Here is a 27069-nt window from a genome sequence, read left to right as displayed (position 1 = left end):
GTGGTTAGCTGCTGCTATTTTCTTACAGCACTCTTTGAAGCCCCTGAGCTGGGCACTGTCTAGATCTTGTTCACGATGGCCATTCCTAGTCTAAAATCTGACCATAGGTATATCAGTGGCCAAACACGGTGATTCCCCTCCACTCCAAATTGCCTGGAGATTTTAACTCCTCCTTGGTCAGTCACTACAAAAGGACAAACGTTTGCCACCCTATCAGTCCTGTCCTCTCCACCCGCCCAGCACCCATGGATACAGCAGTGCAAAAATCAGACCCCAATTCCAGACACGCAAATATAACTCAAAGGCATTTGGGTTTATATTTCCCAGGCCACCAATTGTTGTCCTTCCTCCTGAGACTCAAGAGTGGGAAAGAAATGGAAGTCAGCCATAACAGATATAGAAAGAGGAAGAGAAAAAAAAAAGTAACTGGAATAAATATACCATCTCCCAGGAAAAAAAAAAACAAACCAGAAAACAATTGTTAATGTGCATTCATTTCAGCTTATTTTCAGCATATGGAAATAAAATTAAACTACTCTCAAGAGGCAGTCTAGAGAGTCTGAAGTAGATAAACTGCAGTAGGAAAGGACTTGATGGGAGGGGAACTACTGAGTATTTCCTTCAGTCTTACCTCAGAACAAATATGAGCTCTTTCTGCATGGGGACTGCAGGCCAGCCCCACAGAAAATAATACCCTAGACTGGATGTCTAGCTGTCAAGTCAAAATGTCAAGTGTCAACTGAGAAATATGGGAGGCTGTTCACTGCAGCATGCTCCACCAACATATCAAATGTCCTGACCTTCTTGCCAAAATGGGAAGGGGTCCAATAACCCTGGTTTGGGTGCATGCATGGTATGTTAACAACCAGTGTTTCCATCACTCATCTGAGCAGTGCAGCCCAGAGAGATGACTGTAACAAACCCAAGAACCAGCAGTGAAAAGAACCACCTAGAGATCTAGAGCTATCATTATCAGGCAAATAAAAAGATAAATTCCCACAGAAAAATACCACTGCTCATGTTGGAGTAAGAGGAACACGAGAGGAGATGGAGAATGGATGTTGGCCAACAGAGACAGCATCAGCATCCACTCATGCTGGGTTGAGCTTCTGCAGGTCAGGCCCGGCTGGACAGATCCCCTGAAGAGGGGACAATGGAGGAAATCACAGCTGTCCTGTGTTCCTCGAGCTGACTTTCGCACTTTGAAAGAGGTTTCCACTGGGGCTTTGACCAGGAAGTTTTCCTCAGGGATGTTTGCTGGAGGAAAGCATCATCTCTCCAACAAAGGTGGTAACTAAGTCTCACACTGAAAGTGTTTCAGACAGCATGTGGCTCTTGGGAGATTTCAGTGACAGAACACGGGAAATGGAAGTGGATGTAAAGGTGCAATGAGAAGATGCAAGGAGAGTGAGGTAATTTGCAGTGGACCAAGATCTACTTGCATTAGTCAGACCAGTGCCTATCTGTCCAACGCGAGGTTAGCATGCCAGGGTAGACAGCCCTTTTGGAGCCTAGAGGCTCATCCATTTATTCTACTGGCACCCCAAAATGCACCGTCTTCTCCATTATGCCAGCTCTGAATCATGGTACTGATTTTATGTCCTTTGTGTCTGGCCCAGTTTCTGTTCTCGGTTGCACCAGGAAATCTCTGGAATAATTCCTTTGGAGCCAGGAAGACTACTGTGGATTAATGCCAAAGGCAGCAAACTGTGGCTCATGGTCTTTGACAGAGAAAACATACACATAACGTTGAACTACGCTGCCACTCTTCTTTGTCAAGTGGATCATTCTGGAACTTTTTCTCACTTTGAAAGGGCCCAGGATACCCCTCAAGGGAGCCAAGAGCCACCCTTTCACGTAATCATCTTTCCTCTCAAAAGCTTTCCCAATAAGAAGCTTCAAGGACTAAATTGCATTAATTTGAATGAACGGTAACTAGGGCCTGAGACTTCCAGAAGCTCTTCAGCACCCATAATAACCGCTGAAGACAATGGGAGTTGCAGATGATCACAAAAATTGGTTAAAGGGTTTAATAGAACTGCTTTTTTACAGTGCTCTAGCCCCAGACCCACAAATACTTCTCCCCTGCTGTCTTTTGGCAGTCACAGATTAAAAAAAAAAAAAAAACCAACACTAAAAGCTACAACTTGCATGCAACCCCCCAAATCACCCAATAGCTATGGTTTACTGACTCTCATGCATGGGGAATTGTAAGGGCAAAGCCCTACACTGGCATCTGCAACGCAGATCTCATCGTCTCTCTGCATAAGCTTCACAATCTGTGGATTTCTGCTGCGTGTTTTGCTCTTGCTCTCCACACCAGATTTCCCTTGGCACAGGCAGAAGTTCTAAGCAGAGACAAAAGGAATTTTTACAGTACAGAGGGGCAAGAGATCCAAAAGGAATACTTTGCCTAAAATTCCCAGCATCACAACTACATAATTTTTACCTGATTTATGTTTTTCAATTGCAGCATAACCACAGGATACAGATGCATATAACTCACATCCCTCTACACATTTTCCTCTAGTGTGTTTTCCTTTTTTTTTTTTTTTTTTTTTTTTTTAGGTCAAGGAAATAACAAACTTGATCTCATGCTCAGAAACTTGAAAACTTTAAAAAACCTGTTCTCCCAGAGCACTCACCCTGCCAAAGAAACTGCTAAAGGGGTCCCGTGTGTCTCAGGAAAGAAAGGCAGCGGGGGGAAAATGAACATGTATTAGAAGTCTGTGTTCACTGGAATTTGGATCTCTCTGGAGCTCGTGGCTATTCTTTTTGAATGAAATCATCTGCTGCTGAAAGGCTTAATATCACTACTGAATGAAGTTGTCTACCTGGACAGACTTATTAACTTTTCTTCTGGGAAACAGGAGGAGAAAAACCAACACGGAAGCCTTGTGAAGGAGAAAGCCGCAGAGAGGGATGGACTCACAAAGACATCCCCATCCACCCCGCAAAGCTCCTGTCCCCAGAGACCACTCGGGCCAAAGCATCGCTCTTGCTTGGCCAGAGCACACGGAGGCAAGCAGAGATGGAGGGAGAGTCCTTGACGAGACACCCGAGACCTCGCTCTGAGCTCACTCTTGGCACTGGAAGTTGCCTTTCTTCTCTGCTTCGTCTTCCTTCCTCTCGGTCCCTACCATTTGCCGAGGGTAGGTGTTCAGTGTATGAATCGTCAGGCCAAGTCTCCACCAGCATCCAGACCTACTTCTGCTTCACCCCACTGCAAGACCTGCTCCGAGGTGAGTGAAATTATTTCCGACCCAACAAATTGGTCTCCCTCCCATCCTCTGACAGCCGAAGGTGCAAGGAGACCACCAGAGCTGGCCAGACAGCAATTCTTTCTATTAGGATGGACTTAATCTCATGTAATTTTAGCTACTTAAAAGGCAGGCACCTACTCTAAGCAAATCATTCAAATTCTGCAGGTGAGACAGGCAGAGGGAGGGCTCCTCACCCACCCTGCCATCCATGGGGAGAGCTCTCAAAGGAAAGCATCTCTGCTCTCCCTAAGTGCCCATCACGCTCTGCTTTGCGCAGAGGGAGCCTAGACACCAGCCCAGCCTGGGGATGCTGCTTCTAGACGGCATCTTCAACCACCACACACCTACTCCCGTCTGATCCAAGCCCCACGCAAACACATTAGGACCCGAAGGTTTAGTGCTGGAAGCACACCTTCGCCAGGGCTCAGGCCTCCAAGGCTGCTGCAGGGCGTGCGAGCGTAGGGGGGTGAGCAGAGGGACACGCCTTGGCCATAGCTGGGGCCAGCCTTCCCCAAAAATGGGATGCCACAAGCCAGCTCACACCCAGCTGGGTCCACGCTGCCTCTCAGCCTCGTCTGCTGGGGTTTGCTTCTCCCAGGGCTGCTCTCAGCTAGGAGATGCCCCTCTGCAATAGCCCCATGCAGGGAATTAAGAAACATTTGAGATTTGAATAAAGAAGATACAGAGGTGCCAAGGCTTTCCTCAGCATGAAAAATTCATTCCCTCCTTGGCTATACCCCTTAATGAGATGATCAGTGACCTGATGAATGTCAGGTCACCAGTTTCCAGTACAAAAGGCTGTGCACTGTTTTAAAAAAAAAAGTGCATTTTTTCCAGCTACTTTTTTTCTATAATGAAGGAATAGCACTAAAAATACATCCCACCACATTCTCCAAGGGTGTAAATAGACATCACTCCGCTAAAGCCAAGATGGACTTACGTATACCTGCCAGCTGGGGAGTGGGTCCATCGCTGGGAAACAACTTCACTACGTATGCACACGCACACATATTTACATATGAAAATATATTTTATCTATATTTAATTATATTTTAATATGTATTTATATGTTAAACCTATATAAACCCACAAAGGTAAGTCATACTTCTCTAACTCAATCCTGAATGGTTCTTTATCTTATATAGGCAATTTATTCTTTTATATATAATTTATTTTATATATGTTTTCATATATTTATATATAATTTTGTATGTATTCAGATATACATAAAACACCACAAAGGTGGGCACATATTTGTCTAATATTTTCAACCTTGAATGGGTCTTTATTTTACTATAGTAATCTTATCCTGCTCTCCCTTAAAAAAAAAAAAATGACATCTTTGTAAAGGTACACAGTCATTTCTATGCTATTGGTACAAAGGATAAGTTATTAAGGAAGCGAGCATCAGAAATTATCCTGTAAAGCCAATGCTGTGGATTTTAACCCTTTCAACCCTACCAAGTCTGAGCGGGTGTATTTATATATTCCAAGTGTTTCTGTTCACTGTATCATCGACTATGACCGCAGATCCGCATAAAAATGCCAAGCAATTTTTAGCACAAGCTCAGCATGGCTAGGTGCCATGCTCTTCATATGGCATGAAGCCCTTCTAATAGTCCTCACTGTTCTACCTCCTCCCTCCTGCTCCAAAAAACCCCACGATGAAGGTAAACCTTCAAATCTTTCCACTGACCGTAATGAAAGGGTAGTTTAGCAGCAAAAATATGCGGGGGACATCGTTACTCAAGTTCCAGTAGAGGCTGGGAGGCTGGCACGGGAAGGGGGTGGGGGGGAAGCTATTTCCCATGGTAGTGCACCCATAAATAAATAAATATTGACATATTATGCCAGGATCTGTGCTGTCGTTGGAAAGGGCAGGCAGGGAACACAGGGCACATTCAGAAGACCACAGAGATGATTTAGACTGAGTAAGTGTTATATATACACTTTTTTTATATACATATATATATATAGGCTTTTCTGGGTCTGAGCCTGAAAATGTTTGTACACAGGAGTACATTTGCCCATTTGAGAAGGGTTACGGGCGTAAGCGTTTGCAGGATTACAGGCATTACTTGTTGCCCGCCGGCACAATTTGCACAGCTACGGAGACCATGCTCAGGTCGCCAACTACGGCAACGAAAAGAGACTCCTGCATCTGTGCCGGCATCTGCACTCCAGCCTGCAGTGCCCACCTACAGCCAGCCGCCGGGCGGGCCGTGGAGAGCCCTCCCAGCAGAAGGTCACAACGCAGGTCCCTACGGCCCTCCACCAAGAGCTAGCTCTGCTGATCCCGGAGAATAAAGGATCTGCGTCACTCCTGCCCTCCTGGATGGAAAATGCTATATTGAGCATCTACATCTGTCTTAGGTATAGTCATGGGTATGGCAGGGTTCCTGCAAAACATTTGCACCAGGAAACAACTTGACACATAGACAAAGTTCCAAGTGAAGTGAAAGGCATGAAGTTAATTACCAGCAGGACCTGACATTTAGAAAAGGACTTTAAACAGAATTTAGGCTTGATTTTCAGCTAAGTACTTACATCCAAAACTGAGATTCAAAAAGACCTCTTCAGCCGCCCGGGCCTGGAGGTCCCAACATTTCCCAATACCTTCCTTCTTCAATCTGAAACCACCACGCCTACGCTCCTGCTCTGCACATCCAGAACCAGCCAGGCAAACACTCCCCTCCTGCTCAAGACCCTCCAAAAGCCAGAAACCAGCCCAATGCAGGTCTCCACACCAAGGTCTCCAGAGGCATCTGGAGCTTCCTTAACAAACCTGCTCCCAGAACAGGGCTGAGAGCTTTGTCCTTAAAGCACTGCCACCTGGGGAAAAAAATACCCAACAGCTCTTCTGCAGTAGCCTGATGACCAGAGCTTCTCAGAGCTAGGCCAAGCCTCTTGTTGCTTTAAACACATTTAAGCCCACATGCAGCCACAGAGACACCTGTTCAGCACAAAGATAGAGGTTGTTGTGGATGGAGACATGTCAGAAAGAAATACAAGGTCCCTGCGGCCAAGAGGACAACCCACAAGTGAGATCCTGCCTCTGTAACCCAGCAGTTAAGGCATTCACCTCGGAGTGGGAAGTCCTGGATTTTGGCCCACGTCCTGATGGTATTTCAACAGCTTGATGTAAAATGCACGAGCAGATGCCATAGAAGGGACTGCCACTAAGCCCTGGCTTAGCTCAAGCCACAAGTGGCATGCAACGCAGAGCCCAGGCGGCTCTCACGGCCCTGAGCGGGTCCCCACGACGGAGGCACGCGTTACCTCTGCATCCTGGACATCCTGTGGAGCTCCATGTCGTCGCTGCCGCGGAAACCTTTCGCAAAGGGGTTGTTCTCAATCTTTAACTGGGTGATCTGAAAGGGAGGAAATGCAATGGGTTCATCGCAAGTCCAAGACATGGCCTGGGAGAGAGGGGATATTGGTTATTAAACCCAAGCCAATAGGGATGTGGGGGAAAAACACAGCTTTCAGGAACTCGAGTCATCCTTCAGGTCAGGCATTGACCACTCCAGGTGGGCTTTCCTCTAGATCTCTCCACTGGAAAAATATCTCCTGTCAACAACCTCTCGCTTCGCTCGGCCTTGTCCCATAACTAACACATGGGACTGCACACACACACACACACACAAATTTCTCTCTGGAGGAAATCTGCTTTCTTAGAGTTACTTACTTTCTTTTTGCTGTTGAGACAGAAAGGGCTGCACTGACCAGAGGACCCGGAATGAAAGTCATACTGCCTGAACAAATCCCACGGACACCATCATCCCACTGACACCAAAATTCAAAGTATTTTCTCATCAATGTGCAGCCATGACCAAAACCTGACCTCTCAGACCCTGGATCCTCTCACTCAGACTGGTAAGGCTCACCCTTTCTGTATTTCAGACCAGCTAAACGTACTCCAGGTGCTCTGCATCTGACATCCTTCCCCAACCAGCCCCACACCTGTAAGCACTGCATGGACTAACTACCTACGGTACTTGGAGGGCAACTTCACCTCTGACCATCATGCCCTGGAGGAATGTTTGTCTCCCCATTAATTCTAGAAGGAATTAAGAGGGACTAGTTTGCTCACTTAGTTGGCTACCTTCAGTATCTAAAGTTTGCTGGGATGAATCCCCCTCAGACTCCTAACTTTGGTCCTCTTACAACATCTAGTTAAACATTTAAAGCAGCCGCAGTACAGAATGTACCCTTATCCAAAGCAACTGTGTTGCTCAAAGAGGTGCAATCCTCTCCTTCACACACCTCTCCTGAGGGCTTAGGTGAGTAGGTTTTCTCAAGCATTTGGTTGTCATTTAAGCAAATATTAACTGTGGACCAGCAACACTCTCAACTGCCCTGCTGATCTTGTACAAACTCACTCTGCCATACCAAATCTGGTGCAAATGCTTTGGTGTCTTTGCAGAGCAGGACTGAGTCTGGACCACGTGTGATCTAGCTGCAATGCCCTAATATTCAGGCAGAAGAGGCAACAGTTCCCCTTCTTTTTCTCCATCGCTGCCTGGCAGTCCGAGCCCTCAGCCAGGAGTCGGGAGAGCCACTTGCACTTGCCTAGGAGGAGAGACAACCCCGTGTTTGCCATTGGAGGAACTTCATGCGCTCACCACATTTTATGGAAACACTGTCCTTCCTTCCTATTGAAAGTTGGCCAACGGGAAGGAAAGAGCTTGAGATTAATGGCGGGAGAACAGAGAGAGGTTCATGTTCACCAAGTCAAGCACACACAACTGGACCCACTTCTTTGCCAAAATTCAAAGAGAAAAATCTGGCTCAGCTAGTGTCAATAGCAAATCCCGCCAGGTGTCTGCACAACCAGATTATTTTGCTATTTTCTCATCTTATAGCATTTTTTTTTCCAAAGACCACTTGTTTATTTGCCATTTTTGCCTAATTCAGCCCCAAACTCACACAAAGACCCCATCACCCCTACGCTTGTGCCCATGAGCATTCCCATTAAATCAGGACCTAATTTAGTACATAAACAGAGCATTGCGCTTTTTTTGTCACACATTTCAGATTTGCAAGAGAAGAGCGAACAATCTATTTGGTCCAATTTGCCATTTGAGCCCTTCTCTAGCAGTAAAACATGGGCGCATTTTATAATTAAAAGCCCTGAATAATTAGACAACCAGCTGTGTATTTTGCAAAGAAACTGCCTATCAGTTTCCACCAGAGAGGTGGTGGCACTTCTATAATGCATAATAGGCATTATTCAACTTTTTGAATGTTTCTATGCAATTTGCATTCTGAAGCACACTAAATGTATGAGTTGTCCTCACTTGCCGAAACCAATGGCAATATTTGCTTGCATAAGTGAAGTCCTTCACTGAGCAAGGATTTACAGTATTGGCACCGGCACACAAATGTACAAAGGGCCAGATTCATCCCAACCTAACCGAAGGCATTTTAACCAAGGCGCCTGCACTGGGAACCTCGTCTCCTGGCGTTCCTGCTGGAATCAATGGAGGGAGATGGGGACTGCCAGAGGGCACGGGGGCTCTGAGGTGGGTAGCATTGCCTTCACAGGTCCCCGACGCTCTCCATTCACCAGAGAAGGAGCCATCAACACACTAGCCCCTAATTTAAGGGCCTCAGATGAATGCCCTGTTTGATGAATCAAGCCTTTAATCACCCACAAAATATCGGACAAAATATCATATGAAACCTCGATCTTGCAAATACATTGCTTTATGAGTAGAGAAGTCCCTTAACCCTCATCAGGAAGACTCTTAAAAGCAAAGGTATTAATATACGTGTTGGTAGCAGAAAGCCTCAAGTGAAGCACAGCTAACTTCAGCCTCCTTAAAATTAGAGATCTGCTAGATTGAAGGCATCTAGAAACCAGGGACTACAGAAGGTTTTAAATTAGGTCTCAGCTCTTTGGTGGATTTCAGGTGGATTTCAGCAGGAGCTTTCGGAACAAAGTTTCCCTAGATGATAACTCATGGCATCAGCCCTAGCACTAAGCCAGGAGAGTCCAAGCCAGATTTAACAAAACTGTACACAACAAAACAGAAAACAGAGAAAAAGTTGGTGAATCCCTGCTTTAGAAAACAGCCCGTGGAAGATATTTTGTTTGGCCAGTTTTTGTCTGACTTACAAACTATTTCAGAGGTGGAAAAGCAAACAAATGGGTGGAAATAACCTCCTTCTGGATCAACTTTGCCATAGCGAAACTCTGTTTAATTGACTGTAACCCTTTGTGGGGGGCGGGGGGGGGGGGGGAGAAAAAGCTGTCAGAAAGTCAAATGACAATTACATCATGAAAAATAAAAAAATACAACGTCCTGCAAGGTCATTAAGACAGAGTGCCCAGGGCTAAATTATATAGCGCAGGTTCAATAAAACCATAGGGCTTTGTTTATGTATTTGTTACTGAAAGAAATTGATGGCAAAATTTGCTTCTGACCACTGCTTTCTAAAGCTGCTGCAGACCTTTCTGAGATGAGAGCTTTCCAGGGTGAAGCCTCCCAGATTTACACTTTTCAGGGCTTGTCTGACCTATGGGTTCATCTTTACTTTAACGGGAAGCGACAGTTCCCAAAGAAATCTCAGCGCCGCTCCTCTGCACTCCTTTCTCTGGGCTAACTGACCACAAAGCACTTCTGCTGAGATATTTCCAATGGCATCTTTAGCTCCAGCATGATAAAATTTAGCTTTGCATCTAGTTAGGTCGAGGAAAGATGCTTTACTTCTTTTTTTTTTTGCACAGCCATGTATTTATATGGGTACATGTGTCTACAGGCTCATGAACGTTGTTATGGCCAGGGTCAAAACTACCACTTATTTTTTTGGGTCAGGCACAGCCATGTATTTTATATGGGTACGTGTGTCTACAGGCTCATGAATATTGTATGGCCAGGGTCAAAACTACCACTTACTATTATTTTTTGTCAAACACTTGCTATAATAAGATTTTTCTCAATTGCTTCTAACTTTAGAAAACTTTGTTGGGGCTGAAATATTCCACACCAGGTATATACCCTGGGCTCCTTTTTATTTATTTATTTTTACTATCAACAAGTCCCACTTTTTTTGAGCACTTCAGCTGAGGGAAAACACATCACCCTGACCCTCTTGGGCTTTTCTGAAACTGTCCTAAAGGCTGGGCATTTTGGAAAAGGGACTTCGCATTCTGCAAGGGGGGATCCTTAGCTTCTGAGCTCTCTTCTTGTGAAAATCTGCCCCACTTGGACAACTTAAAAGCCTGAGTGGGGAAAAAATCACCATTCAGGTCACCCCATTTAGTGATGAAGAGGTCAGGTTGATTACCCTTGAACTGAGCACGCGTGGACCTCCCCGTGCTGTGGGGATACGTGCTGTCCCTGCCCTGCAGGTGACCGTGGTCCTGCTCAGCTTGGCAGAGACAGGCCAGCACCATCCCTGCCACCGCTGCAGCCAGCTGTGCTGGGAGCAACTGGGAGGCTGGGCTTCAGGCTTTCAGCACAGAGCCTTTTTCTTTTGCACTCTCACATACCCCGGGTGGAAACCAAGTCAGCGTGGCGGAGGAAGCCAAAACAGAGCAGTGGGAAGGAAAGAAATAGATGAAGACAAGGTGCCTGCTGAGACTACGTACATCTGGCTGGGCCAAAGAGAGGAGCTGGATGGGGAGCCGGGACTCAGAGCCCAAGGTAAAGGCCAGGGGAAGGGGGGCTGCTGGCAGGGGGGAAAAGATGCTGAACCCAGAAGCCAGTGAAGGAAATGAGAGGAACTGAGAGCCAGTGGCTGGTCGGAGGTACTGGTGCGAGACAGAGGGGCTCATTGAGGAGGCTGTTGGCTGAACTGGGAGACAAGAACGGAGGATGAGAAGAGACAGACCTTGCACAGTGGTGTGGGGGGAGGGAAGGAGGTGAGTCAGGAGGCGGGGGTGAGGCTGGAGAGAGATAGGATGTCTTTGCAGAGCTTGGGGAGGGGGTCTGGATTGAGGACTGAAAGGGGCCGGGGCCTCGGGGCTGGCTGAGCACCCTGTCCTGGGACTGACAGGGAGACCGGGACAAGACTGAGGACAAAGGGGCAGAGGGAGGCAGAACTGGTTCAGACACAGGTTGTGAAGGACACCAGATCTCTTGAAGGAAGCACTCTCCTACTAAAGCCTGGAACGGGACTAAGCATTTGAGAGTAGAGATGTGAGGAACCCCAGAGAGGGTCAGTGGGAGGAGAAAAGCTCACAGCGGTCCCCAAGCAACCGAGGGCTGCACAAAAGCCACCAGTCCTGGCAACGGAGAGGAGATGCATGGTCTCACTTTGCTTAACCCCAGGGAGCCTTGCCTCTCTCAGTGCTTGGGAGACCTCCCTTCAGAGAGGAGCCTGCCCTGAGTAAGGAGAGAGGCTGCCTCTGCTTGCTATGGAGGGGGGAAGACATGGGGCCAATGGCCCCAGGCTGGGCAGGGAGAGTCTGGGGGACTCAGCCCTGCAGGGCTGCTTCAGGGGGCTGGACCAGGGCCAGCCTCTGCATGGAGGCACTCCACGGGATGCCAGCCAGGCCACCACATTGGTGGCCTCTACTGAAGTGATGGAGGTGCCTACCTACAACCAAAGACAAGGAGAACTGAGCTCTCAGGGCAAAACATCCCGAGCCCAAGGACCTGCCCACCTCCGGCAGCAGCTACACTTACACAGCCCTGCAAGATACCTCAACAGAGCGGCAAATGGGCACGTGCTTGGACAAGGACTGCACAGGCAGCTCTCCAAAATTTGGCAGGATGGAGCACCAGTTGACTTGGCCAACGTAACAGCGCTCTTTTAGTACAGGGGTCTTTCTGGGGGTGGGATGAACCTATATATTCAGAAAGCCCACCGGCGTGTTTCTCTATGCCCACTGGCTACCTGGGAGTGCATCAGATCAGTCCTCAGCCAGGCCCTTCCCTGGTTCTCCACATTGCTATGGTGCACGTACCATTTCTGGGTGCCTATAGCATCCCAGCTGGGGCTAATGTTTCCTTAAAAGAATTTGGGCTACCAAGAATGTTAAATAACTTAGAAAAAAAATCAGCATAAAACTGGATATCCTGAGGGGGGAAAACCAATATAAAGCCCAAGTCCAGCTAACGGGGAAAGCAGGTTGTAAAAATTAATGAGAATAATTGTTGTGAATTCTTGCTTTTGAAAGAACCCTCATGAGGGCAGAACCTTAATTATTTCTGTCTATTAGGGTTCATTTCCTGGTCCTAAGCAGAGAGCTAGTACCTAATAAATATGAGCTAGTAGCACAATGATTTAAGCTACAGCAAAATGGTACTTAACTGCAGGGGAAGTTAATATTTGGGAATCAACCTGATTGCAAGCACCCATTGTGTAAATGGCAAGGAAATGAAATGTGCATGTGACCTATTTTAACACCTCAATATTTCTGGGGTATTTTTTCAGGGTTGCGGAGAGGGGGGAGGTGGTCGACCGAGCTGCTGACAACCGCACTGAAAACTTTACCGAAACTTTCTTCGTAGCTTAAGCCTCCTTTTGGGGAGTAGGGCTGGGGAGGGGGAGATCCCAGTGTGCTTAAATATCTTTTCAGGCTGTCTAAAATATCAGGGGAAATAAGCACAAGCCCTACATTGGGATTGCAGCTGTGCTATTGAAATAAATTGACGGATCTGAAATCGGGCAGGTATTTCTGTAAGCTGTGTAAGCATAGACTAAAATGCATTTATGGGCAAGTCCTACAATTAATACTGTAATATAATTCACCTATAACATAGCTCTTGAAACCTAAACCACATGCACGTATAAATTTGTGTGTATACGTGTGTGTGTGTAAAATACATGGGTGTATAAAAACTGTGTGTAAAATACGTTGGTGTATGCAAACTGTGCGTGATTGTGCGGATAGGAAAGTTTGCGTGAAGGATGCGCAGCAGGTGATGGGTGGAAGTGAGAGAAAGATGGCTGTAAATGGGAAAAAAATAGGTAGTGCAAAACAGACAGACATGGGGATGGACAGGCAGACCCTCCTTGGGGGGGTCGATGCGGACAGACAGAGACCGGTGGGACCGCCATCATTTCTGGCAACGGGAAACGCACTCTGCATTGCAACATGAAAACATGTTTTGCCAAGCAACATCTCAGCTGTGAAAGCCGAACTCGGGTTTCTGCCTGTGGAAAAGACCCCACTTGCCACTCAACTCAGCTGAAGGGTGTTACCCCTTCCGCACAGCCAGCATCTGCAACAGCATCAGCTGCGCGCCGCCTCAGCCCCGCTATTATTCTCCATCTGCACTGGGGCAAACTACAAATTTTATTCCTTTCCCTGGAGGGAGATGCCATTTAGGGTAGATCATTCCCTGGTTTATTTTTATGGCTCTATCTTTCTCAGTCGGGTCTTTATCTTGGGGCTACAGCCACTCTTTATTTGTTCCCCCAACGATTCAGTGCAGCAAGAAGAGGAATGCGTGTGTGGGGGGGAGGGATGTGTAGGGGGGTGTGTAAAACATGTAGTGGTGTCTGTGTGCGTGTGCATGCGTCTGCTGGGATGCGAGCGCGTGTGTCTGTAGGGATTCATGCGTTTGTCACTGCGTATGTTTTGACAGAGACGGATACGCAGATGTCATTTCTTATCAACCAGATGTTGTTGATTTACAATCAAATATTCCTGCTCCTCCTAATATGGCAGTTTTCCCAAACTACTGTACTTACATGTTTCTGCTTTGCTTTTGTTTTATTTGCATGATAATTTTTTTTTCTATAAAACAGTCCTATTTTTCTTCAAAGGAAAGCAGTTAAATTCAGGTCTGTTTTCTCATAGGGAAATGCCTTTAAAGCGAGCAGTGTGTCCTGTTTTATTAACTCCCAGTTCTATTAATATTATATTCTTTCCCCGAATCCATCAAGCAGAAGTTAAACTTGATTTTATAGCATCCACAGCGGAGTTATAATTTAAGGCATAATTTGGCGAGGACTCAATTTGGATTCAGTTTGCTTGTCCTGGTTGTGCCAACAGCTCCTATTTTAAAGGGCAGGGAAGTATTTTCTTTTCTCCCTAGTTACGGTGAAACACTCTTTCTTCTCCAGCCTACCTCTGCTCTCTGCGTCTCCCTTGCCAACTGATGGACGGAGGAAACGCAATCATTTTGCACGGGTTTAGGAGCTTCCTACTTACATCTCCAGGAAAGCATCCAGGATTTATCCGGGGTGTTAAATGACCTTTCTCCGTTTGAAAAAACAGGCACATGATTTTCACTCTGTCAAGTGCAAAGGAGCCATCCTACCCACCCGTAAGTACCAGTAAAAGCTTGTAGTGATTGCTTTCTATGCAATTTGGGGAGGAATTTGCTTTTTTTTCCCCCAAAGGAAAATTAGCTTTTCATGGGGTTTTGCCCTAGAGAGGGGCTATCAGGGTCTGCGGGCAAGCGGTGAGGGGCAGTCAGTGAAAGGCATCGCCAAATACATCTGCTGAGAACTACCCCAGCCCTGAGCCTTCCTCCCCAGCCCTGAGCCTTCCTCCGCCTCCTTCCTCACTGGATGGGGAAGCCCAAAAGCCGAGCAGGGGAAGGAGAGGGGGCAGCAGCCCCGCGGCGGGGTCCCCCCGGGTGGGCAGGCGGAGGGGGGCTGCAGCAGGAACCCACGCGTGTCTGCCCAGCGGTACCCCAAGAAAACCTTATTTGATCTGTTTTTTTTTTTTTTTTGCTTTGTTTTGCTTGGGCAGGCGGGGAGCTGATTTCAGGCGCAGAGCCTCCCTTTCCTTCCAGGGCCTCCTCGCTGCCAACCCCGCAGCCCCCCGCCGACCTCCCCGCAGGGCCACCCGAGGAAGGAGCCCTTCCCCAAACAAAGGGCCGGAGCGCGGCCAGCCCGGGTTATCAGCACCCCAGCCACGGAGGGGAGCGCCGGGCTCCCTTCTCCAGATTACAAGGCTTTGACCGATGCGGGGGGAAAGAAGATAAAGCCAACTTCCTCGGTTGGTCGTCTCCTCTCTGAGCAAACCATCCTGTTGAGCTAATTCCTCCTCAGCTCGCCCTAAGCCCTGTCTTTAGATGCTTTGTCTGTGTCGCCAGGAATAACAGAGGGCATGGGATGGGTGTGTGGTGAGAGGAAAGGGGAATAAGGGAAAAGAAGAAGGGGTAGAAAGAAGAAGGGAAAAGAAGAAGGGGAGAAACGAGGAGAAAAAGAAGAAGGGGGGAAGAAGAAGGGGGGGAGAAGAAGGGGGGAGAAGAAGGGGGGGAGAAGAAAGGGGGGGAGAAGAAAGGGGGGGAGAAGAAAGGGGGGGAGAAGAAAGGGGGGGAGAAGAAAGGGGGGGAGAAGAAAGGGGGGGAGAAGAAAGGGGGGAGAAGAAAGGGGGGAGAAGAAAGGGGGGAGAAGAAGGAAAAGAAAAGAGGAGAAAAAGAAGAAGGGGGGAAAGAAGAAGGGGGGAAAGAAGGAGGGGGAAAGAAGGAGGGGGGAAAGAAGGAGGGGGGAAAGAAGAAGGGGAAAGAAGAAGGGGAAAGAAGAAGGGGGAAAAAGAGGAGAAAAAGAAGAAGGGGGAGAAAAAAGAAGGGGGAGAAAAAAGTAGAAAAAAAAAGAAGGGGGGAGGAAGAGGAAAAAAGAAGAGGAGAAAAGAAGGGGCAAAGAAAAGACGAAGGGGGGGAAGATGGGGAGAGGGGAGCCGAGGCCCTCGGGAGCAGCGGGAGGAGGCAGGCGGTGTGCCGGGGCGAGGGCCGGGCCGGCCCCTCACCTTGTGGTTTTGGTAGGAGGTGACGGCGATGAAGGCGGTCTCCGGGAAGACGTGGGTGCAGAAGGCGGTGTTCTTGGAGCCGAAGCCGTTGTTCTCGTCCGCTTTCACGATGTGGAGCCGGGGCTGGTATTTGTGCATGGAGTTCAGGATGATCTGGGCAAGGGGAGAAGGAGACGACATCCCGTGGGAATGGAGGGGGCACAGCGCGGCGCACCCCCCCGCTGCCCGGGGATGGGGAGAGGAGGAAGAGAGGGGCCCGCAGGCCCTCGCATCCCCTTCCCCAAAACCTTCGCCCCCTTCAGGGCTCCCCCAGAAAGGCTGATTTAGGTGCTGGGCTGGGGGGACATATCTCTCAAGAAACCCCCCCCACCCCCCCAACCAAGGAGCCCATCAGGGCATGGTGATGCTGTGAAAGGTGGCTGCTTGCCCGCTGCCCCCCCCCGCCAGCCCTGGGCTGTGCTGCTGTTCCCCCACCCACCCCCCGGGGGGGCCGGAGCTGCTCCCCAACACACGTTGGCATCCTGAACCTGCTGCTGGAGGGGGGTCTCCGCCTTTCCAGCCCCTTCAGGGCCCCCAAAACCTCCCACCTCACCACCACGATGGCCCGGGTATCTCAAGCCCCCCCCAGAAGGGCAAAGAGGCAAGAAGGGGGGATGGCAGCAGGGGGCTGGAGGGATTTAGTGTGTCCCCCCGCCAGCCACCCGCAGGGGATGGGAGGGGAGGGTGGCGGGGGTGGGGGGACGCGCTGTGTTCAAGATAAAAAGCGGTCCCTGCTCGGTACCGGGTTAATCTCGGGGGAAGGTGGCGGGGGTGGGGGGGAGAGGGGAAAGGCGGCGGGGGGCCGCTCGGTCACGATAATGACTGCCGGACCCTGGCGACAGCGAGACGCAGCGCGCCCCGCCGCCGCCTCTCCCGTCCCGAGGGTTTAAGCAAATTGCTTTGACATCCAGGAAAGTCGTAGACATCAACGGTGAACGATCTAATGGTTTTTAATTTCATTACAGCGACTCTAATTGAGAGACTCCCGGTGCAGCTCCTCCTCTGAAGTCCCTTATTGTCCCCTCAGCGCCTTCGGTTTGTTTAGAGGGATTTTTCCCCAGAGCCGCCTGTTCGCAGCGGGGGATGCCTGGCTCCCCCCCCCCGCCCCGGGACTGCTCCCCAAAACCACCCCGGGGGTGGGAGAGGTCCCCCCGGCTGCGCTGCTGCGGAGTCCCCGCTCTCCCCTCCCCTTGCCCGGGGGAGTGGGGAAGGTCCTGATCCCTAGAAAGCAGCGCTTGCCAACCGCTTTGCCCCCAGCTCAAGGCAAAATTAAAATAAAATAAAAATTATAAAAAGAAAAAAAAAAAAGCAACACCCCCCCCCCAACCGGAGGAGGAAAGGAGAGCTCGGAAAAAGATGCTCAGCATGGGGGTGGGCTGGGGGGTCGTCTGGCCGCTCTGCCCTGCAGCCGCCCCCCCCCCCCCTTAGCGACCACGTGGGCAGGGATTTAATAGCACAAGATTTATCATTAAAAAGCGAAGGGGGGAAAAAAAAGGAACTTGGGAAAAAAATGAAACTGAAGTGTTGAAATGAGACTGGAGAAAAATACACTCTTGGAAAGGGATGGCGGGATCTGGATTCACATACCCGCTTAAGTAATTATATATATATTTTTATAGATATATATATTATTCATACATGCACATATATATTTGCTCAGAGGAACACGCATCCTTGGAGACCTTCGAAGGAGGGCTGTTTCTGGCTGCAGAATTCACACAAGCTTTCGCGGCCCCTCGAGTCTAGCAAAGACCTTTTTATACCCAAGAAGCTCTAGCGGGATTTCAATTTTTTTTTTATTGTCTTTAATTATTGTGGCTTTTTTTTGGATCGAGGGATCCACATGGTTTTAGGCCCTATTTCCTCGAATAATTATACCTGATTGATTTTACCTGTTAGCCAAATTCACGGAGGCAACGAGCAGATTTTTAATGCTCTAAGATTCCGCAAGGTTAAAACCAGGTAGCTAAATACTCCATTAAACCGGGCGCGTTTCGCCCACTCGCGGACTCCAGGCCCCGGGGGTCGGTAATCAATTCCCACGCAGTGCTGCGAAATAGCCCGTTTTTAATGGTTTCTGCTTCCATTTTTGGGGGGGTCCTTCATTGGGGTTCATCCCACCGTCTCAGAGAAGAAAGTAACACCCCACCAACACAACGGATTTGGGGATGGGTGACACTGCCACGACCTTGGTGGTGCTGGCAGTGGTGGGGGAGGCCACGCGTGGATGAGGGACACGCCGTGGGAGAGGGCCGTGAGCACGCGTGGGGGCCCCGGTAGCCCTCCGCGGGCGCGGTGCCTTTCTCCCGCCTCCGGTACTTACATGTCCGAAGGGGTCGAGGTGGTTGTTGGTGAGTTTGAGCTTCTGGAAGGAAACCAGCTGCCTCATCCAGTGGGCGCCGGTGGCCGGGGAGTCGGGGTGCACGTACAGCCGCCCGGGCATGGCCGGCTCTGCCTTCCCCGTCACCGACCTGCGTGGGGACACGGGCACTGAGCTCCGGGACGGGGGCGGGGGGCCCTCCCGTGGGCTCCTGCACCGCTTCCATCCCCTCCCGTGGGCTCCTGCTCCCCCGTCCAACCCCTCCAGTGGGGTCACTCCCACTCAGGTACGCGGAGGCAGCGCGGTGCCGGCCGGTCACGCCGTGCTTGGGGAGAAAAGGCATTTACAAACACTGCTCGGGGAATTAATTGAGCCGAAATTAATTGAGCCGAAGCACCTTTTCCGTCGGAGATGGCTTTCGCTGTTTCCCCGTGTAACCCCATCCTCCCCCCCCCCCAATTACTGGCACCCGAGCAAAGAACGGACCGTGTACCAATCCTTAAAGATTTTCCTGCCCGGAGATATTCCCTTCCTTAATATAATTAAACCATCGGCTGCACAACAGCCAATAATCTCATCGTCAAACAGGATTACAGTTCTCTATCTCTAGCTAACTGCGACAGACTTTTCTCCTTTTTTTGGTGCGTTTCTCTCCCAAGGAGCATCCCGGGAGGCTCAGGTGAAGCCCCTGCAGCCCAACATCTCTCCTTTGCAGGGGAAAAAGAAGGGTGAGCCGCTGATTCGAGGGTATCCCCCAACGTGTGCTGCCCACGTTTGGCCAGCCCAGAAAGCCCGACCCAGAGCTCCCCTCCCTCTCCTTTCTCCCACGCGTGCATACCATTTATTATCTGCAAATTTGTATCTGTGGTCATCCGCTGGTACAATATCCATCAACAGTATGTACTTAGTCTTTGGGTTGAGTCCAGTGACCTTCACTTTGTAACTGGGGAACATACGCCTATAAAAAAAAAATTATATATAAAATAAGTACATAAATATAAAAGCGGAGAAAGGAAAGTTTTCCAAGGTGGTTTCGCGTGTGTTTGTGAGGAGGGGGGGGGGTCATTTAAGAAAAGGGCAAGACCACACTCTCAATGGCCCTTCCCGAAAGGCTCGGGCAGAGGAGGGGTGCATCCTTCCCCCGGGGTGCGGGCGATGTTTGGGTGCCGCTGGGTGCCCCTCCGGGTCCCAGCTGAGCCGAACCAGGCGATTTATGGAGGTAGACTCGTAATTACGAGGCTGGCGGGGTTGTTTATTCACCTACTCGTGTGCCTGCTCGTCTATTCGTCTTTTTATTATTACTTGTTTCGCCAAAACTCCGACTTTCCCTTCTTTGAACATATCTGGTCGTGAGAACTTTTGGAAGCAAGTTACTTCCCTCTATACGTAAACCGCTGGAACAGGAGGGGAGATTTGCCAAAAAAAAAAAAAAAGTAAAAATATCTATATTTCTAGAAAGATATATATTTTAAATACATTTATTTCAATCACCCCCCTGTGTATCAACGGTTCCATGTGCAGATAGGGGGGGAAAAAAAAGCCCTACACGGACTCAGGTGTGGCACCAAACCTGCGGGTACAGAGAGCCCAGCCAACGCACCTGACAAATCCTTGGAAACACTCGGGTACACACTGAGGACAGGGGCTTTCCGAAATATTTTCCATTACTGCAAGGCAGGGACTTCAAACACCGATGTTATTTTAGTTTAAGCTTTCCAAATATTTAAAAATAAAGCAGATGAAAATGTATCCCTGGACTTTAAATAAGCCTGAACAAAAAGCCCACACCTCTAAAAATACGGCGCTCTTCTCCGAGGCTCGGGCTCTTATCTCTGCCATAGGGCATCTAGGCTGGGTTTAATTCAGTTGTAAAAAGCTGGAGGGGGGGGGAAACCTACCAGCGAAGAAAGCGGGGATTTAACTCCAACATTTTAAGGGAGAAGAAACCAAATTCCACCTGAAGAACGATCTGTAACTCCATGGAAAACACCTGACCAGCAAGAACACGGACTTCAACAAGAAACGTGGGGAATTATATAAATAAGGAAACGTAGCCCCTATCTCCCCTAAAGCCCCTGCGCTGGAAATGTCTATTTTATTGCTCTCCAGATGAGATTTCTGTCCACTGCGATATTTGTTTGAAATTTCTGCAAGGTGGTTTATGTCTCCCTCCGTACGCTGCCTCTTTTTTTTTTTTTTTTTTTTTTCTTTCCCCTGTGAACTCGCGTTTTTCGGGAGGTCCCTCCGCTCCCCCAGCCCCGGGCTGCGGGGGTCGGCAGGACCCCGACCCCCAGCAGCTTCCCTCCCTCCGGACAGTCCCCCCCTTTCTTAATACCACGTCCCCTTAGACACAAAACCCTTCTTTAAAACCGCTTTTTCCAGCAGCAGCGAGCTTCAAGGGGAAGGCGAGCCGTCAGGCAGATCGATTCGCTAAAACTTTATACAACCAGCTCGATATTATTCTTTTTTTTTCTCCCTCTTCAGGCACATTTTAGAAGCCCACAACAAATGCCAGATAACAGAGCAAACTGAAAGTTTGACTCCACATCGTTTATTGTGCCCTTGCAATCCAAAGCTACTACTATTTCTACCCGTGGAGGGAGTTCCACCCCCCCCCCTTCCTCCGAGGTTTTTAATTTAAAATCACAACGAAAAGAGCCTCTCTCGGGCTGCCCCCAGTTTGCCGATGCGACTGGAGAGACTATTTTACTGGGTCTCGCTGGCTTACGCGCTCTTCAATTTAACACTCCTCCAACATATTAATATTAAAGGCAATGTTAAATCGCCTCAAACGCGCTCAAACACACGGGCGTACCCGTAGAAATATCTATGGATCAGGTTTACTAAGCCGGTCATGGAATCGATTAGGCGCAGTCCCAATAAAGCTGGATTTGCAAGGCTGTATATTTTTCTACACACCCACGCAGACAAACACACGTACAGAAGCGTGTGTCTGGACGCAGTTAGATCCGCATGCTATTTATTTGCGGACACGTCTATCCGTGCATCTAAACAGCTTTGCTATCAGTGTATAAACAGTAGCTTAAGACCACATATACTTTTAAATAGGGTGGCGTGGGTGTTCTGGGTATATTCGCCTCAGTGTACACAAAATAAATAAGGAACTTCTGTAAACGGCGTAAGGCATTGCAAAATCGCAGAAGGGCCGAGCTGCTCCTTTAATTAAAAATAATAATAATAACGAAATCGCCCAGCGAGCTGCTCTAAACAAGGTTAGCTTTTGGCCAAGTGGTTGCAACTCGCGTTCGCCTGGAAAGCTTCCAAAGGCCTGAAATTGGGATTAACGATCCAACTGTTCTGGTTGAGAAAGAAGCCAGAAGAAACAATTTCTGCTGAATATATCCTCGCAGGGAGGGCTCTCCGCACGCCCGGCCCCGCCGGGCCATGGCCGGGCAGGGCTCTGCGGGCGCTCCCGGGGCCGTGACACACACCCACGCACACGGGGGGGGGGGTGGTGCGTGTCTCGCACACGAGGGACGTGACCGTACCAATGTCAGGGAGAGCAGGGCTGCGGCCGCGACCACGTACCCCCACCCACGCGGCTGTGAGGACACGCGTGCCCCCCCCCCCCGCCGCAGGCAATTCCCCCCAGCAAACATGCACAAACGAGGGGGGACACGCGGGGGGACGCGCCCCCCCCCACCCCCTTACCTCCCGGCCTTTGTTATGATCATCTCCGTCCCCACTTCGTGAAATTTCAGCCACAGCTCCCGTTCGTGCAAAAACACTTTGATCCCCTCCATGCCCTGCGAGGGAGGAAGGCACAAACCGTCAGCCCCGAGGGGTGGGGGACACCCCGCCGGGGGCAGCCGGGGAGGGGGCGGCGGGGCCCCGCTCGGCCCCGGCGGGAAGCTCGGAGGGAAAAGGCCGGGCGACGGGGGCCGGAGCTCGGGGCATTCCCGGGAAAATCCGACCGCTTGTGTGTTTGCAAAGCGGGGGAGAATGGGATTTCAGGCCGGAGCCAGGTGGTGCTGGGCAAGGGGGGCCTGGGGCACGATCCTGCCGGCCTCGGCCCTCCCGGGGCGGGGAGGGAAGAGCAGGGAGCGCCCGGGGCCGGCTCCGGCCCGCATCCTCCCAGCCCGGCCGCCCTGGGAGCAATAGCCCAGAGCTTCGGCCCGGCTGCTCCCGAGAGCCAGCCGGAGGAGGTTTACACCCCTCCGATGAGTGATTTACACCCGCCGGGGAGTCATATCTGCTCCCCTCGCCCGCTCCTTTTATTCACACCCCACAAGGGCTGCGGGCAGCGGGGCCCTGCGAGCCCCACGCTTGGCACCGCGAGATGCCCTCGCGGGGACAACACATCCCCCACCGTGGGCTGGGAGGCACAGTGGACCCCCCCCCCTCAAGCCAAGCACATATTCCCCCCACTGAAAATGGAGCCGAAGCACCCCGCCAAACGCATCGGGGGGCGGTTTCCAAAGGCACACGGTGGCCCCGAGCCCCAGGACCGGCAGGACAAGCCCGGTACCGGTACCCGTGCCCGCACCGGCCCCGCCGTGCCTCCTGCCCGCGGCCCCGTGGGCGGCAGCCGCAGCGGGCAGAGGTTTCCCCCCGAGGATTTACCTGCCGGGGGGCGAGCGGGGCTCTCCGGAGGGGCTCCGCAGCCGCTGAAGGCGAGGCGACCTCGGTGGAAAAGCCCCTCTCCCCGCCTCCCCCCCCGCCCCGGGCTGCCCCGAGCCGGCTGGGGCCGAGCGCCGGCTCCCAGCACCGCCCGGCCCGGGCGGGGAAGGCCCCGGCGGCGGGGAAGGAGAAGACGAGGGGTGGCCCGGCCCGCTGCCGCCTCGGCCTGCTCTCCTCGGCAGCGCGGAGGTCCGCCGGGAGCTGCGGCCGGTGGGTCCCGCGTGGGAGCCCACGCGTGTCCCAGTAACACGCGGCGCCCGGGGGGCGAGGGCTGATGGAGGGCGTGAGGGGGACCCCAGGGCGTGCCTGGCCCCCGGGTCGCTAAGGGGCTGCCCACGCGTGACACCCCTGCCTACCCTCAGGGCCCATCGCGTGGGTGCGGGCAGAGCTGCGTGTGCACGCGCGTGGCTGTATCTGCGTGTGCATGAGTACGCCCAGGTGTACAAGGGGTGCATATATATATATATGTTTATATCTTACACAAATACGCACGGGTACAGCAAATACATACACGCGCGCGCAGCTGTCTACGTGTGTGTTCGCGTGTGCATTTGTACACTCACGCGTGGACGCCTGTGGGTGTGCGCCTGCCGCTGCATGAGCGGGTGTCTCTCTCCAGTATTTTGGGTGCTTTTCCGTGCGTGCCCCTCCACGCACGCCAATATTAATGCATGCACTTCCCTGCAGGTTTAGCGCTTGGACACGACCCCAAATAACACTAAAGCAGGATGAGGCCCACAGTCAGGTGAGACTTTTCGCTCCCGTGGGGCCTAAAACGACTCATCACCGCCCAGAGCAGCAGCAACCACCCAGCTGAGCTGATATTTGGGGGGAAAAAGACAGAGAAAAGGGGGGAGGAAAAAAAAAAAGAGCGAGGGGGAGAGAAAAAGGAGCGTGGGTCCTTACCTGCTGGGTAAAGGCTGCCTGGGGCGAGGTGGGGGACTTGCTGGTGGCCCCCAGCTGAGTGTCCTGCTTGGCTTCAGCCTGGAGCTCTTTGGCCTCCGAGTCAGCCGGCGTGGTCGGGAGCCCAAAGCCTTCCTCGCTATCCGCCATGTTACGAGCTTCCTTCGCTGAATCCCCCACTGCAGGCACACATCGGGGAGAGAGCAGAGATAAGAGACGCATAAGTCAATGCTGACGTTTAATAAAATATATATATATACACATATGCAATGGGGAGGGAGCCGGAGCGCTAGGCAGGGCTGCCCGACAAACCCGCGCTGCCCGCAACTCACTTCCAGCTGCCCGGGGAGGGAACAAGGCCCTTTAACTTTGGGAGAGGGAGAAATAAAGACTTTTATTTATTATCGCAGCCCGCAAGGGATGATAGGATTTGGGGGGGGGGGGGGGGGGAGGAGGAGGGAGGGAGGGGAAGGGGGAGGCGGTATTATTAAATGCATCTTTTGGAAAAGGTAAACAGCGTATTTTAGGTCTGCCTGGCAGGACATGGGGAGCAAGGCACCAGGGGGCCGTGGACCAGCCAACTCATCACACCAATGACTCTGGAGGTCGGGGGGCCGAAGTGGGGGGGCAGAGCCTCCTCCGAGCCTTGAACACCTCCAATTCCCCCGGGCTCGCTGAGGCCGAGGGGACTGAAAGGCCCCGCTTTCCTCCCAGGGAAGTGGGAGCTTTCACCCCACTCCCGTTTCGACCAGGCAAATGCCACCGACACGCGAGGCCCCTTATATAACCCCATTTTCAAAGAAAATGAAACTTCTCGCACCCCTACGGAGAAAGAAAAATTAAAAAAAAAAAAAAGAAAAAAAAAAAAGAAGCAGCCTTTTCTCCCCCCCACCCCAAACAGATGCAAGTAAAGCAAAGGTTGGACGAGGTAATTAAAATATAAAAGTGCAAATAAATCAATCGGTCGAGACACTGTGCAAGGTAACGTGCACTTGGGCTGGTGAACGGGGGTGGAATTGGGGCTGAAGTGAACTAAGCCGTAACATTTAGAGTAAAACTGCACCAGCAGAGAAAACGAGCTTAAAAAAAATACACGGGTTACATCTGATGCGAGTAACCACAGTGAGTTTTAAAAGCAGTATTTTGGCGTAGCATTAACGGCTCTATCAGGAATGGTAAAAGTTTCAAAGCAGCACAAAAAAAAAAAAAAAAGATAAAAGCAATTGAATTATCTGTTAGTTTTTTGTTCTTAAGGAGTTTAGAGTTTTAGTAGCTTTAAAAAAAACCATCTCTTGCATGTTTCAAAGAAGGGGATTCATTTTTGAAAGGCCAGCCATATGGAGGCAATATTGTTTTTAAGGACATGAGAACGTTTTGAAATGAGTTCTCCTTCTCCCTGCAACAATATTTAAAAGCCGTTTGTTTTTTTTTTTTTTTTTAAAAAAAGAGGAAAAAAGGCAATTCGCCTTTAAATGCAGAGAAAATTGGGAGTGGAAAGGAGGGGGGGAAGAAAATTATCTTCCCTGCTAGTGGTGGGTAATATATACATCTACGTATGTATAATTTAAAAGGACAAAAAGCGAAGGGACCCCTGGTCCGCACCTCTGGAGCTGAAGATCCTGTACAGAACGGCCGTGCCCCCCCCTTCCCAGACGCTCCTTTCCCACCGCGCACCAGCCGGGCAGCAGCTGCCTGAAGGGCGAAGCAAAACCGCTGCGAGCGCGGAGAGTGCGCGGAAAGTGCGCGGAGGGGAGCGGGGCCGAGGGGCTCCGCGGGAGCCGCTGCCCGGGCCCGGGCACAGCCCGCGGGGCAGAGCCGCAGCTCCAGGGACCATTTAAGGCTTTTCTCTTCCCCTCCTCTTTTTTTTTTTTTTTTTTTTCCCTGGGCTGTTGTGGTTTTTTTTTTTTTTTTTCCTCGTTGCAGCTTGGGAAGTGCCGGTTATCCATTTTTTAATCGATTTCCCTCCAGCTTGGAGCTATTATTCCCCCTGAGCTGGCAAAGTTAGGGGGGAGGACGAGGGGGAAAAAAAAAATTAAATAAAGCACGTTTATTAAAACAAAGAGGGAGCCAGCTATGGCAGCGCAGGGCAGCCCGGCTCCAGCGAGCCTCCCCGGCGCTCTCCGGGTCGAGACATAATTAAGCAGATAGAAAAATAATAATAATAAAAAAGGAGAGGGGTGACGGCAAAAAAATAAGCAACAACCAAGAGCAATTGGCGATCCGTGGCTTCTAATTTTTTTTTTCCCCTTTAAAGAGCTTCTGAGAAGAAATGGAGCTTGACAGAACCAGGCCGCGGTGGCTGTATGAAAAATGCATCTTGCCTTGCTAAAGTAGCACCAAGTGGGTTTGCGGGAGGGAAAAAAAAAGGGGGGAAAGAAGAAAAAAAAAAACCCAAACCACCCACCCTCTGCTTTTGTTCCAGCTTCGCCCCGGCCCCCCCAGCCCCACACGCCGCCGCGGGAGCCCTGGGGAGAGCAGCCCCCCCCTTCCCCTGCACCCCACGTCTCCCGAGGCCTCGCAGCTCCTCGGCAAAGACAATTTGTGTCTAACAATGCCCCCAGCCAGCCACTTTCGCTCTCCCTCGGTCACACACACGCACAGATTACAGACACCGACGGACATACATGGCAATGGAAGAGCTGTTACCTTGCTCGTTGAATTCCATGCAATCAATGCATCTCCATATATATAGTGTATGTGTATATTTTCCCCCTTTGCAATGGAAATTACAATGGGATCAGGCTTCTCGTGTGCATATTTCCTTTTATTTATTTATTTGCGGATCAGCATGTGAAAACCCAGCCTGGAAGAAAAAAATCTATCCAATGCAAGCCTGCTTGCCTGCTTCTCTCTTTCTCTCTCTCTCTCCTGCTCTCTCCAAACACTTCCAGGTTGTCAGACGCACTAGAAAGGATCCTGAGACCAAGATAAAGCCCCCGCCCCCACCCCTTTCTCAGCCTGATCTGGAAGATACAGTTTTCCCCACCCCACTCTTCCTACTCCCCACCTAAAAAATAATTTAAAAAAATAAAAATAGTAATTAAAAAAGAGGGAGAGGACGAAAGAGAGAAAAAAAAAAACAGCACCCCCTTGGAAAAAAAAAGAAGAAAAAAAAAAGTTTCGGGCGGGCTGGCAATCGCCGCTCCTCCGGGCAGGTTCGCGGCGCTGCCGCCGTGGCTGCGCGGAGCCGGGCGCGGAGCGCGGAGGTGACGTGGGCTCGTCCAGCTCCGTTCGCCAAGTGC

General features: G+C 50.6%; 1 protein-coding gene across 1 annotated transcript in view; it reads right to left on the bottom strand.

Moving 5' to 3' along the window:
* TBX5 (T-box transcription factor 5) overlaps positions 1-23992 on the bottom strand; it is a 37752-nt gene extending 13760 nt beyond the window's left edge. The window contains exons 1-6 of the mRNA XM_075516185.1: positions 23831-23992; positions 21956-22050; positions 19122-19241; positions 18287-18434; positions 15925-16077; positions 6543-6634 (exon numbers count right to left, since the gene is read on the bottom strand). Of these exons, the coding sequence (XP_075372300.1) occupies positions 6543-6634; positions 15925-16077; positions 18287-18434; positions 19122-19241; positions 21956-22050; positions 23831-23977 (755 nt within the window). The 5' untranslated portion in view covers positions 23978-23992. The remainder of the gene's footprint in view (positions 1-6542; positions 6635-15924; positions 16078-18286; positions 18435-19121; positions 19242-21955; positions 22051-23830) is intronic.
* Between the last annotated feature and the right edge of the window lie 3077 nt (positions 23993-27069).

The sequence above is a fragment of the Mycteria americana genome, chromosome 13, assembly GCF_035582795.1.
Source record: "Mycteria americana isolate JAX WOST 10 ecotype Jacksonville Zoo and Gardens chromosome 13, USCA_MyAme_1.0, whole genome shotgun sequence".
Lineage (NCBI taxonomy): Eukaryota > Metazoa > Chordata > Aves > Ciconiiformes > Ciconiidae > Mycteria > Mycteria americana.
Note: the sequence above shows the minus strand (reverse complement) of the source record. Positions and strands in the feature narration are given on the sequence as shown.